The following is an 11979-nucleotide window of genomic DNA, read 5'->3' as shown; positions in this document are numbered from 1 at the left end:
ATCTATCTATCTATCTATCTTTAGTTCAACCAAAGAACTGTTTACTTGTCTGATACTACTAAATTACTCAAAATGTAAATGCTGGATTAGAATATTAACATATAAAAGTATAAGACAGTTGTAATAGCCTTATATCTTTATATCTCAATATTTTATTATATAATAGATACAAGGAAGGAGATAAGCCACTTCTGGCTGCCATCTTTGTTTGGTTTAAGAAATAACAGTGGCTTGGAGTGATAAATCTTATGTTTTATTTTGAAAATTCTGAATATTTGTCACTCAAGTTGGGTAGAAAAGTCTTTTGAGAATCTGAAATGTCTTTAAAAGAGGGGTGTTGCCAAATCTCCTTGGAGTTTTTTTTTTCAGTTTGGCAATGTTTATCTTTCAGCATAAGTTCTGTAACTTGTTAAAATGTAAAAAAAAAAAACTGTAACTGAGTTTAAATGAGACTGAAATCGTATGGGAATATATGTAGTATGTGTGTTTGGGTTCATATTTGTTATTAATGCTGCATAAGGTGTCTCATAATCTAAGCACAGCAGTAGACCTGTGGTACAAGGACGAGCAGTTGTCTTTGGACTGAGTTTCCACACCATATTTTAGTTTTTGCCTGAGCACACAAACAGCCAGGATCCAAACTTCCGTGTGACTCCACACCCTGTTTTCCGGGGAGCCAGTGGAGATCCAGCCCTTCAAACACGCTGCTCTCTTACGTCCCGTCCGTGAGCAGTGAGCTGGCCGCGGCGGAGATTTCTCCTTCTGGTCGGATCTTATCTTTTCTCCAACTGAGGCTCTTTTCTTGTCTTTTTACGCGCTTTGGCAGATATCGGAGTAGTGAGGTCGGCGCGTTGGTGCTCAGTCGGCAGCAGATCTTTTTGTCCTTGCGCTGCGCCTCCGTGGCAATGGATTGATTTCAGTGTTTTTTCTCCGACCTCTGCCTCGACCAAGTTGAGAAAACAGTCTCTCTAACCTGCGGCTTTTTTTTTTTTTCTTTTCTTCTTCCAGCTACATGTTTCATCCGGCCACTTTTAAAAGTACCTGGCTCCGGATGTTTCTGCACATTTTAGGACTTTGAACTTTTTGGTTTTTTTTCTCCTTGTGCATTTACAGGAGGTGGATTTTAAGGATTCCTTTTTTTCTTTTTCTTTTTTTAATAAAAAAAAAAAGCTTCTCCGGGGGTTCCTGAAGCCTGCAAAGATTTATTTGTGAAAAGTGATGGCCGAGCGGGGAGCTCTGTCGCTCCTCTCTCTCCTCTGTCTCACCTTTCTCCACACCGAGACCGCGGCGGCTAAGCATGTCGACAAAGGTAAAGGGCTTTAATGCTCTGCTACTTGTTCTGCTCTACGTCTGCCTCTTTACGCCTCGATTGAACAAACTTACCTACATTGTATCACGAGTTGGAAGGAGAAAAAAAAACCCCACGGAATGCAAGCTGTTGGCTCAGAGAAGAAGGAGCTAGGCAGCCAAATCTGCTCTCTTTAGGTCGGATCACTCTTTAACCGTTTACACAACTTTAAAAGTGGGCAACTTATTATAACAGGCACGCTATTTGACTCCCGGATCCGGCCCCCTGTTTCAGGCATTAAAGCAACATGCTTTCCCCCCACTACTCTCCTTTTGTCTGCATTGGGGCAGTTTTGAGGCAGAACTGCTGATAGGTTTGTCTTTTTCAGATGAGTCGCACACATGCGGTATAAGGTGTCTCACCAACATGCCTTTGGGTTGTGCGCATCGGGGCTCGAAAGGTCAAATAACACACGCGTTTGTTCAAATTGGGATCATCAGTCTTATCTGTGCTTGATGCTGGGGGGGTTAGGGTTAGGGTTAACCCGGTATGTGGTCGTGGAAATGCAAAGGAGTGCAGGACCTTGGAGAAAAAAAAATATATACACTATGCAAAGAGTCATTAGTGGTCACTGTCAGGTAATAAGCTGGCATCATCAGTCCAGCAGACATCTCATTACCCTGGCGTCAATACATGTTTAGCTGATGGATAAACAGAGCCCAATTCATTTGCTTCTGTTAATTGTTTTGAAGTGAGGGGGCTCTGCACTGCGGTGTGCACTTCTGCCTCTGTTTGTTCCCAACTGGTGGTGGGTGTTTTGTAGTGAGAAGAAATCCACTGATATTAGAGGTGCTGATTAGAGTCTGTGTGTTTCAGCCTAACCCACCACAATCCGTTATAAGCACTCAAAGCCATGAGTGCCTGAGATAAATTGGAGAGCCATGAGTCCAAAAAAAAAAAAAGGCTTTCCAGCAGTCATTGGAGTGCACAGCTCCAGCCCTTATCACATACCCCATCGTGACACAGTCATATCTTTATCATTTAAGCTGTTAGATGCTATCAAACACAGCAGCATGTGGTCTGGAAAATTGTGAATGTAACTGACTCTTGTGCAACATGGCCCAGTTTTTTCTTTGCCCATCATTCTCGTGATATGTTAAATAGTTGTGTGTGTGTGTGTGTCAGGAAAGGAAAAGTCCATGCACCTTTTTTTTGAAATGTTGTTGTTTTTAAAAAAACAAAAGGAATAGGAATGAATGTATAAAGAAGACAGGCTTTGGAGTGACAGGCCTGAGCTAGCTGTTTGGCTCTCTTGCGTGTGAAGCCTGATGAAAGACCCTCTCCTGCATGAAAAGCGCTCTGCAGTGGTGGAAGGGGAGATAGAGAGGGAGTGAAGGAGAGAGAGAGAGAGAAAAAAAGCCCCTCCTTGGCTTTGCTGGAGATCAGTACAAAAGAGAGAGATGGGGGTAGGGTAAAACAGGCCGACTGTCTGGAAAGTAATAAAACCAGGAGATTAAGGGGACCAGGGAGTTCCTTTGGGAGCTTTGATTGATTCCAGAGAATTGGACTGGGACCCACACGCAGAGAGAGTCTCAAATTACTAATTGTGGGGTCCCCTTCTCCGAAAATATCTGTTTATTCAAAACACATTTCTTTGAGGTCCTGATTGTGGCCAGAACTTATCTTTTATCAAAGTTGGCAGAGTTTGCAGCCCTAACTTAAGGAGTTCCTGTCTGTGTCATTCGGTTTGGGGACAGATTTAATAGATAGTCTTAATTTTGTTTTACTTTGGAATAACCTGTAAAAGTTGAGCCAAACTGCTGCTATTTTTTTTTTTACCACTTCCTCCTGGGTACCTCCTAGTTGTTAAAACTTTTGTAAACAAGTCCCTGTTAGGAGTGTAAAAATCCATTTAGGCTCTATCTTATCTCTGTAATCCTGTTGGGAGGGAATTGTGTGCTGATTGTCTCCCAGCGGACAATGCAAATAACTTGCTGAAATGTGTAAACATTTGGCAACCCTCTCTGCTCTTTGAGACCACTCACCAGGTTTTTATCCCCACAGACCACCTCCGATGCAACATTGCCCAGACTTTATAAACAACTGTCGTTTTCTTTGGCACATTTAAGGTCTACTCTGTGGATTCTGCTGCTAAGAACATAATTTACCACCTTTTGTGTTGTTGTGTTTGGAAAGCGCTGGTGGTCCTACATCCCAGGTTTTGGGGGGAATAGAAGTAGGAAAGCTGGAAAGTTGGATCTCATTCCTCCTCAATTTCACCCATCAACCCTTAATTTCGCGGTGTAATCTGTATGCAACATGTAGTAAAAAGGTTCCTGTTCTAGCCATTTACATACATTCATTTTACAACTTCATCTTCAGCTCAAAATAGAATTTCTTTTGCATGTCTGCATCATCTTGTGATGAGTTGAGAGGGGATATCATGCAGAGTCACCTGCTGTCTCTGCTGTATAGAGTATGCTGTTTACTAATCATTTATTTATGGCCTCCAATCGCTCATAAAGTCCTAATGACCTCCATCCACCAAGAGACGGATAATTGCACACTTGGCCAAGTGTTTGATTCATCTGCTTCACTAATGAAACCACCCCCATTAGGACATGCTACTGATCTGCAATGGCTACTTGATGTGGAGGCTCAGTCTGTTGCTGCTCACTTTTCTTGTGAAAGAGGTGGCACGGCGAGGTCATCACAGTTAAAAATAAAAACTTATTCGTCCCTTGTTTTGTATTCGCTTTTTCGTGAAGCTGAATCTGTCTGTCCAGGGTTTGTGGGGGTTAAAAGGACAGAATCATTTAAATAATTTGCCCTAACTGTCACAGCAGTTTATCACATGTAATTGACAGGGGGAAAGGTGGATCAATATCCACTGAATAGATGCTGTTGCATCTTTTTAGTGGCTGGGGTCAGTGTAATCACCCGCTTTCAGCTTTTAGTGTTCAGCTGACTATTGTGGCAAACCAACAGGACTATTGGCTTTTATTTCATCTAACAAGGCGCTTCAGTTTGTTAATTTGCTCATATTGCTGTTGTTCAAAACGTACAGTGCAGGCTGAACAGCAGGATTCATGTAGATGTAGTGCAGTTAAACTATAGCAAGGTCTCCATCATTTGCACCATGGAAATAATGCACACCTTCTAAACTCCCATGGTTTGATCCCATTTCTCATCATATCAAACGTTCATGTGTCAGCTGTTACTGCTTGTATACCAGACTGAAGCAACATGAATTCTCTCTCCACACTCAATAATCCAGTATTTTTTCCTTATGTTTATTCATTGCCATTCAGCATGCTGTTTTAAAACTGTTACTCTAACTGGCACTGTTAATCCCTTATGTATTTGAGGCATAGACTAGGTAGTGAAGCGGGGGTTGTTTTCATATGAGAGAAGTCAAGGGTGATGCTCTGAAATCCAGAGCGGATCAGGGACAAGTCCATAGCTTCTGCTGCCCCCCCTGCTAAGATGAAATTGCCTCCATCAGAGCTGCTTCTAGTGGTGTGGTGCAGAGAAACATCACTTGCTTTTCCTCACTCTCCACTGCAGCCTGTATATCAGCCTTTTCTGCCCTTGTGATTCTGGTACACATTCAGTAGCCTTGAAGTACTTTGAAGTATCCCCACATTCGGTGTCAGTCATTTTTTTCTTCTTTTTTTATAGTTTTTTATTCTGTAAACTACCTGCAAAACAATCAACTGCTCACTGAGCTGAAATTCAGTTTTATTTTATGTGATTTTGCCTTCCCGTGTTTTCATACATACTGATATTGGAAAAATATTAATATTGTGAAACTAATTTCAACCATATTGCCTGTGTGTTTAAGCTATCTGGGGTCGCTAATGTGGGTGGCACAACAGGTGGAGTAGGGGTAATTTGTCTACATCGGTATAATATTTTAATTTAATATTTTTTAACATTCCTACCATCCTTCTACAAATCTGTGAAAAAGCCTATGCATTCAGTACACTCCAGCAGAGAAAACACAAATGATATTCACATTACAAGTAGCAGCTGTAAGTAGATGGGAAAATGAACTTCCGACTTCTGGAGAAGCGAGATTTGTTTTCCAAAAGAAATGATGATCAGACTGAGCCTAGTACATGACAGTAATTTATCTGCCAGGTCTACAAATTGAATATTCACTATGTAATTATTGATTACAGTAGTTAATTACAGCAATTAATCAAGGTAATATGTCACATGTTGGAATAAATAGAGAATATGTTCTCTTCAGGAACTGTTGGAGACGAACTCTTCTGCTATTCAAAGACTGGGTTGTTAACTTGAGATTTCATATTCACCAACGATGCAATTTTAATGTTAAAGGTCCTCATTTATACAAGCAGTTCCTAGTTCGCCAATTCCATCATCAGAACATTTTGTATGTGCTGGTAGAGAATAAAGGCTTCTTTTTAACAGTTACCACTTCCACTAATCAATTTCCTGGGGGAAACCCTGCTCTCTGGACACGGGGAAAACCCTTTCATTTAATGTGGTGCAAAAGGGGAATGTGGGGGTAAGGTGTTGTCAGCGCATTCGGTGTTGTGATTGGTCGGTTCACAAAAAGCACCTTACATCAAGGTGTTCCTACTGTGACTAAAACAATGTGAGACGCTGCACCTTTCCAATCCGACTGCTGTGCGTCTTCTTTGTGTCTGCTGGCCCTTTCATGTCAAAACAAAAAAGCTTTAAAAAAAGAAGTTGAATAGTTTGAAGAGGCCATAAAGCTGTCCGTACTGCCCTGTGTGATGATCCTTTGAGACTTTATAGCAACCCGAGGGACATTACATCAACAATATTTTTATCTTTTACCGGAGACGTAGCTGAAAACATATTTGCCTCACTGCTTTTCACTTTTCTTTTAGCTTTCCTTTTTGAAAATAGAACAAAATGCAAAATTTCTAATTCGCTGTAGTGCTGTTCTGCTCACCAGGCTTCCCTGTTCTGCTGTGATTGAATGATGCTCAGGCTTAATGACCTCTGGGAGAGCAGAGTCTTTTCAGTTTCCATGGAGCTAACGCACATAGCAGCAGTGCGAGCAAAGCATACAAAGAAGAGACTGAAACGGTGGCTACTGTCAATAAGTCTAGTTTATCATCTCTGTCGTTATGCTGCTGTGTACTTCAGCTGTAAGGCGACTTCTGTTGTGCAGCGGATAACTCAACTGGTCATGCTCTGCTCCAAAAGCCTCAGTTACACATTCACATACACAAGCTGTGTGGAGGCATCTTTTTGGAGTTAAGTGGAGTTGAGATAAATTAGTTTGATATTATATATGCAATATTAACAATTATTGGTCTGTTTATGTTCATCCTTGTTTTGGATTTGTAGCAGAATATCCATGAGTGCAGTTACAGACTGTGTTTTGGACATATTTAAAAGGTCAGATGCAATAATTGTAAAAGGAATTAACATAAGAACCCTTTTAAAGGCTTCTGATTAGGCAAGAAGCCACACTGATAAGGTGGTGTGGTGAATATAGCAGTGAGCTGGTATTTATGTTAAACTAAAACAAATAATTGATCATTCTGACATGCAAAAACCTGCACCAGTGCTTACTGAGGCTTTCACCAGAGAAGCACACAAAATGGCCCAAAAGACTTGTAAGAGAAGGTTGTATGAATAGCGAATAGTAGTCTTGCAGCATGACACGTTTTATAATATTTATGTTCTGCTAGACTGCAGTCACAGTTGGTCATGTTCCTGAGGACAGTGTGGCATTGTCCAGTCTTTCACTGCATACAGAAAAACTACAGTAGCCAAGCTGCCATGTTTCAGTGCACCTCTTTTATAACTGCAGCATGACAGCAGTGGCAGTGTGTGTATTGACGTGAGATTCAAGAAGTTTACTGCAAGCAGAAGTATTTTCCTCTGGCCTGGCATGGAAGAAAAACCCTGAAAGAATGGGCTCTGTGGCCATTCCAAAGGAATCTTTATACAAGCTCAGCAGGGCAGTGAGGACTTTTTTCCCTTAAAATTTCTTCAAACTTTTGCTACTGTGGTTCTGCCGAGCTCCTGTCGTGGTGTCTCCTGTCGGTAGTGGCAGCTGCATAGGATTATGACACATGCAAGCTGTGCTTGTCAGATGAGTCTGGACTAATGAGTGCAAGGCTCTGTTATACGCGAACTGTTTTTACAGCCTTAGGGCGGCATATTACAGACATTTCCTATTAAAGTAGGATCTCTTTAGCCTTTTTTTAATGGTTGAAATCTCATTTATAAACCCCTCAAACTTATACATTTTTACATTTCTAAATCAAGGTCTAGTAGATATTTCACTGATCAGTATGCAGTGAAAAGATAAGGCTGGTTTTATTTTGTATTTTTGTTTTCATCAATCCCATAATCTCAAAGTAGCCTTTTCTGATGATGGTGTAAAAAAATGATGTTTGTTGTCTTTTGGGATGTTTCAGTATTGACAGAGATTTTCTACTGAGGCATTATCTTATGACGCTATCCCATAACAGTTATGTAAACCTGATAAAAGACAAACCACGATTGAGAAAATGATTAAACTTAATGGAAGAAAGCAAAAAGATGAAAATCATTGAACAACCGAAGTGTAATAACTTCAGCAGTAAAGTTTCTTTAGACTTGGTGACTCCTTGCCCAATCAGCTGTTACTCTTAAGAACCTTAAATATAATTAGCATAATTTATATTTGATACGATTGTGAATCGGCGGGTTCCATTCCTGGCAGCAGCCCATGTTGTAAATTAAAAGAGACTGATATTATTCTGGAAAGACTGATTAATAACCTTCATTTGCTTGCGCTGTACCTGCTGGAGTTCCAACATCCTGCAGCTCTCAGACGTGAATTTATTCTCTGCTGGCTTTTTGGAGGACGTCCAGGGTGTGATGAATTAACCTGAAAGTCTTCTCAATGGTGTAGATCATGGTGAATTGCAGTTGTTATGTAGCTCATGCTTCAGAGAGAATGCAGGTAAACAAGAATCAATGCAGCTTTTCCTATATAATCATTGTAATTGTTCAGCAAGATGGTGTAATTTCAATCTTTTATTCCCAAACTAGAATTGTTTTAATGGATCCTGTGGCCTTCACTGCCCTGGAGTTGATTCACAGACTTAACTTTTATGGATGTTTCTAACCTCAGACATCATCCTTATTGTACTCCTCATATTATTGGTGCTAGGTTTACCAGTATGTGTATGTGTGGGAGATCTTACATATAGACCCATAAAATATCAATCTCCCATGTACACAGAGGCTCTCAGCCTTCATTCAGTCAAAGAAACTTTTCATGTGCTGAAAGGGTGTGGGGGCAGTCAGTCACAGAGAGAGGATTGTGAGCACTTCTCAATCGAGCTGGCTGCCATCATCTTGTGCCTGGCCTGTGTCTCTTGGCTCCTTTAGACATGGTGGGGTGTGTGTGTATGTTTGAGTGGGTATTTGTATAGACGTATGCCACCCATCTGGGGTTGAACAGCTGTTTCATCAACAAGGTTCAGAGAGTTTCCTGACTTGCACTCGCTCTTCAGCTAAAAAAAAAAAGTGTACCTACTTTCACTGAGTGGATGGGGAGAAATTAAAGCATTTTGTTTTAGCCTTGAGTTTGTTTTGTACAGCAGCTGGAAACCTTGGTGTCATTGATTCAGTAATATGCGGTGAGCGCATATTTTGAGAAACAAAAAGGGGGGAATGGCACGTGTTGATTGCCATACCACTTACATTATTATAGGCATTATTTTTTTTTTTATTGTGAAGGTCTTTAGTTTAAAGCGAAATTACAGCTTTGCGCACAGTTGTGAATTGCAAAGAGTTTGGTAGTTGTGTGGTTTGGTTTTGTCAAAGAACTTTGATTTCCAAAAATGTGCTTCGGAAAAAAGATTTTATAAGATTCACATAAACTAAAACCTGATGTTTCCCATTGGAAAATATTGACATCTGCACTGGCAAGCCCTGTTGAGATCTTTTCACAACTCTTTACTTTCTTAGATGGCAAACATGACCCAATTCAATACCAGTGCTCAACTCCAACCAAGATTTCTAATTATGGTGTCTTTTCAATAGATTATGAGCTGCTGCAACTTTGGTTAGTACAGCCCGAACAATTCTGTTTGAAGTTGCTGTAATTTTTCCATAATTTCCTTCGTCCATTTTACAAGCCAAGAGCTGATTTGTCCAGTTTCTGTAGTGGAAATCCACTTACATTTTAAGCATAGAAGGCATAATGTGTTTAGGCCTCAGTAAGGATAGGAGAAGGTGTCATTTTTTAAATATTTTTCCATGGCACTGTCTCAGCATGCAAAGCACAGCAGTGTTCTGGATTGTTGAGTCTCAGACATTCAGTTTAAACAATTTAGGGTTTAGAGGTAAGACCAATGTAGGCTCTGTGCTAGTCGTGTATATATCAACTAGTGTCCCAGTCCTTTTTGGAGCCTCTCCAGTCAACCTCCCAGGTTTTATTTTGATTTCACCTGCTGCTATGGTGACCCCTGGAAAAATTCTCCTGGTATTAACTGATGTTTCTGCTGCTAAATCCAAGCTGAAACGATTCTTTGAAACATTCAGCGTTAGATAGAGGCTCCTTTGTGCCGTTGGGAGCTCCCTTTTGGCATGGGGCTTCACTGACTGCAGTGACTTCTTAACATGTTATTGGAGCCAGTTCCTCCTCAACTCTGAGCTCATCAGAAGCTAACGGAGGTCAAGAGAGGCAGCTGAAATGGTGAAATTACTGCTTTAAGCCTTTTTAATACAGTGCCATGATGTAATGGAATTGGCTGTGTCTTCTGATTCTGCTTTCTTGGCCGTTCACAGTTGAATGAATGCGTCCCTCAGTAGCACTTTGTTGAAAGATGATGACTTTTCTCCTTTTTATATAAATGTTACATAACATAAAATCAGCCTGAGCTTGGCCATAGAAATGGCTAATTGCGGCTTGAAATTTCATTTACAGTACAACCGTGGTGAATAAATGTTACTGTTGATGAACGTGTCTTAGTGAGGTATTGGGGCCTCTTTTTTATTACATTTTAAAACAGGAGCTACTGCATGGGTCTTCATCGCTTGTGATTTATGTACACTAAGACTTCTTAAAATGACACAGTTGTTTCCAAACTGACTTGTCTTTGAGGTCGTCTAATTTTTTATGTGAGGACTACACTTTGTGGCTGTGCACCTGGACAACAATTATAGTAATAAAATGAGACCCCACTCCCTTTCCTCAGATATGAGTGTCCTTTTCCTAATGTGGATTCTAGTCCTTGACCTTTTGGGAAGATGATAATCTCTGGTAGTGTCTGTTTTATGGAGTCTGATAAAAGACGAGGTTGGGCAGTGATATGAAACTTAAGACTGTGAGAAGTTAGATTACTGACTGACTGGCTTACACAATACAGGAAGATTGCACAAGTTTTGGCGGAAAGCAGCTGCATCAATTCCCTCTGATTCCTTAACCATTGTCCCTTGAACCTTGACTCCACTCGCCCCCCTGTACTTCACAGCCTATGACAGGTCACTCAGCCACAGCACCAGCATGGCTGCAAAAAGGATGGCGGCAAGCAGGGAGCACCTGCGGAGGAATAGCAGGCGAGCAGCATTCCATCACAGGACCTCGAGACACAGATGTCATATGAGACACAAGGGACGTGTTTGAGTGGGGGATGGGGTGGGAGGGCCAATGGCAGAGGTTTTGGCATGGTGGGGCAGTAATGGGGTGGGATAGCAAGCCAGCTGCTACCAACAGATTCCTAATGAGGTATCCCATCAAGAACACAGGGAGATGAACATTAATGACTACTGCTAAACTTGTCTGTTCATTCATTGCCCCCTTTTCAATCATGTTAGGATGAGGTGCATGACATGTTTGGCCACATAGTAATTGGTTTTTTTTTATTATCCAAGCTTGATTTGAATATATTTTCTGCAATAGGGCTGCAGCTAGTACAACATTTATTTTCATTTTTGATTTATCTATTATTTTTTTGATTGGTTGAGTCCAAGGTGACATCTTTCATAGCTTGTTTTGTGTGACCAACAGTAAGAGAAACCCCCAAAGATATTCAATTTAAAATGGTATATAACCGAGAAAAGTGGCACATCCTCACTTTTGAGAATGTGGAACCAGCAAATGGATTTTTGCCTTTGCTTTTTTTGCTTGGTTAATTACTCAAATCATCAATTGATTATTGAAATTGGTGTCGACTAATTATTTAACTTCCAAATTGTTTCAGCGCTTGTCAGTAAGAAATCCAGCCAACTGGAGAACGCAAAGACTTTGGAGTGTTGACAGGTGGTGCAGTGTGGATGCATGGGAGATTTATGATTGTCATAATAAGGTTGTGTGTGTGTGAGTGTGTGTGTGTGAATGTACACAATTAGAATCTTTTAGAAACCTTAATGAGTGAAGTAACAGCCAATGAAATCACAGTATTTATTTTGTAGGATCCCAGATTCAGCAGAAGTATCCCTTTTTTTTCGAAATAAAATGTGAAACTCTGCTTGTCCTTTTCAACACTAATAACAGGCATTCGAGCTTTGTAATAACCATTAGGTTGAACCATTATTCGAAATGTGAATGCATGTTTCCCTTGTGAAGGACAGTGAGTTTTTGTATAACCTTTTGTCTGCAACCAACATTCCAAGTGCTTGAATTACTGGTTTTTTTATAAAAGCAAAATGCTTTTTCTGCTTTCATACTTCATTTACCT

At 40.6% G+C, this 11979-nt stretch overlaps 1 protein-coding gene across 5 annotated transcripts in view; it reads left to right on the top strand.

The window, feature by feature from the left end:
• Positions 1 to 620: 620 nt before the first annotated feature.
• neo1a (neogenin 1a) overlaps positions 621 to 11979 on the top strand; it is a 147843-nt gene continuing 136484 nt past the window's right edge. For 3 of the 5 annotated variants that reach the window (XM_035651822.1, XM_035651820.1, XM_035651823.1), the window contains exon 1: positions 621 to 1309. In XM_035651822.1, the coding sequence (XP_035507715.1) occupies positions 1219 to 1309 (91 nt within the window). In that variant the 5' untranslated portion in view covers positions 621 to 1218. The remainder of the gene's footprint in view (positions 1310 to 11979) is intronic. The other 2 variants (XM_035651821.1, XM_035651819.1) reach the window with 1 other exon arrangement.

This window comes from Morone saxatilis, unplaced genomic scaffold (genome assembly GCF_004916995.1).
Source record: "Morone saxatilis isolate NCDOM2014 unplaced genomic scaffold, NCSU_SB_2.0 Contig11, whole genome shotgun sequence".
Taxonomy (NCBI): domain Eukaryota; kingdom Metazoa; phylum Chordata; class Actinopteri; family Moronidae; genus Morone; species Morone saxatilis.
Note: the sequence above shows the minus strand (reverse complement) of the source record. Positions and strands in the feature narration are given on the sequence as shown.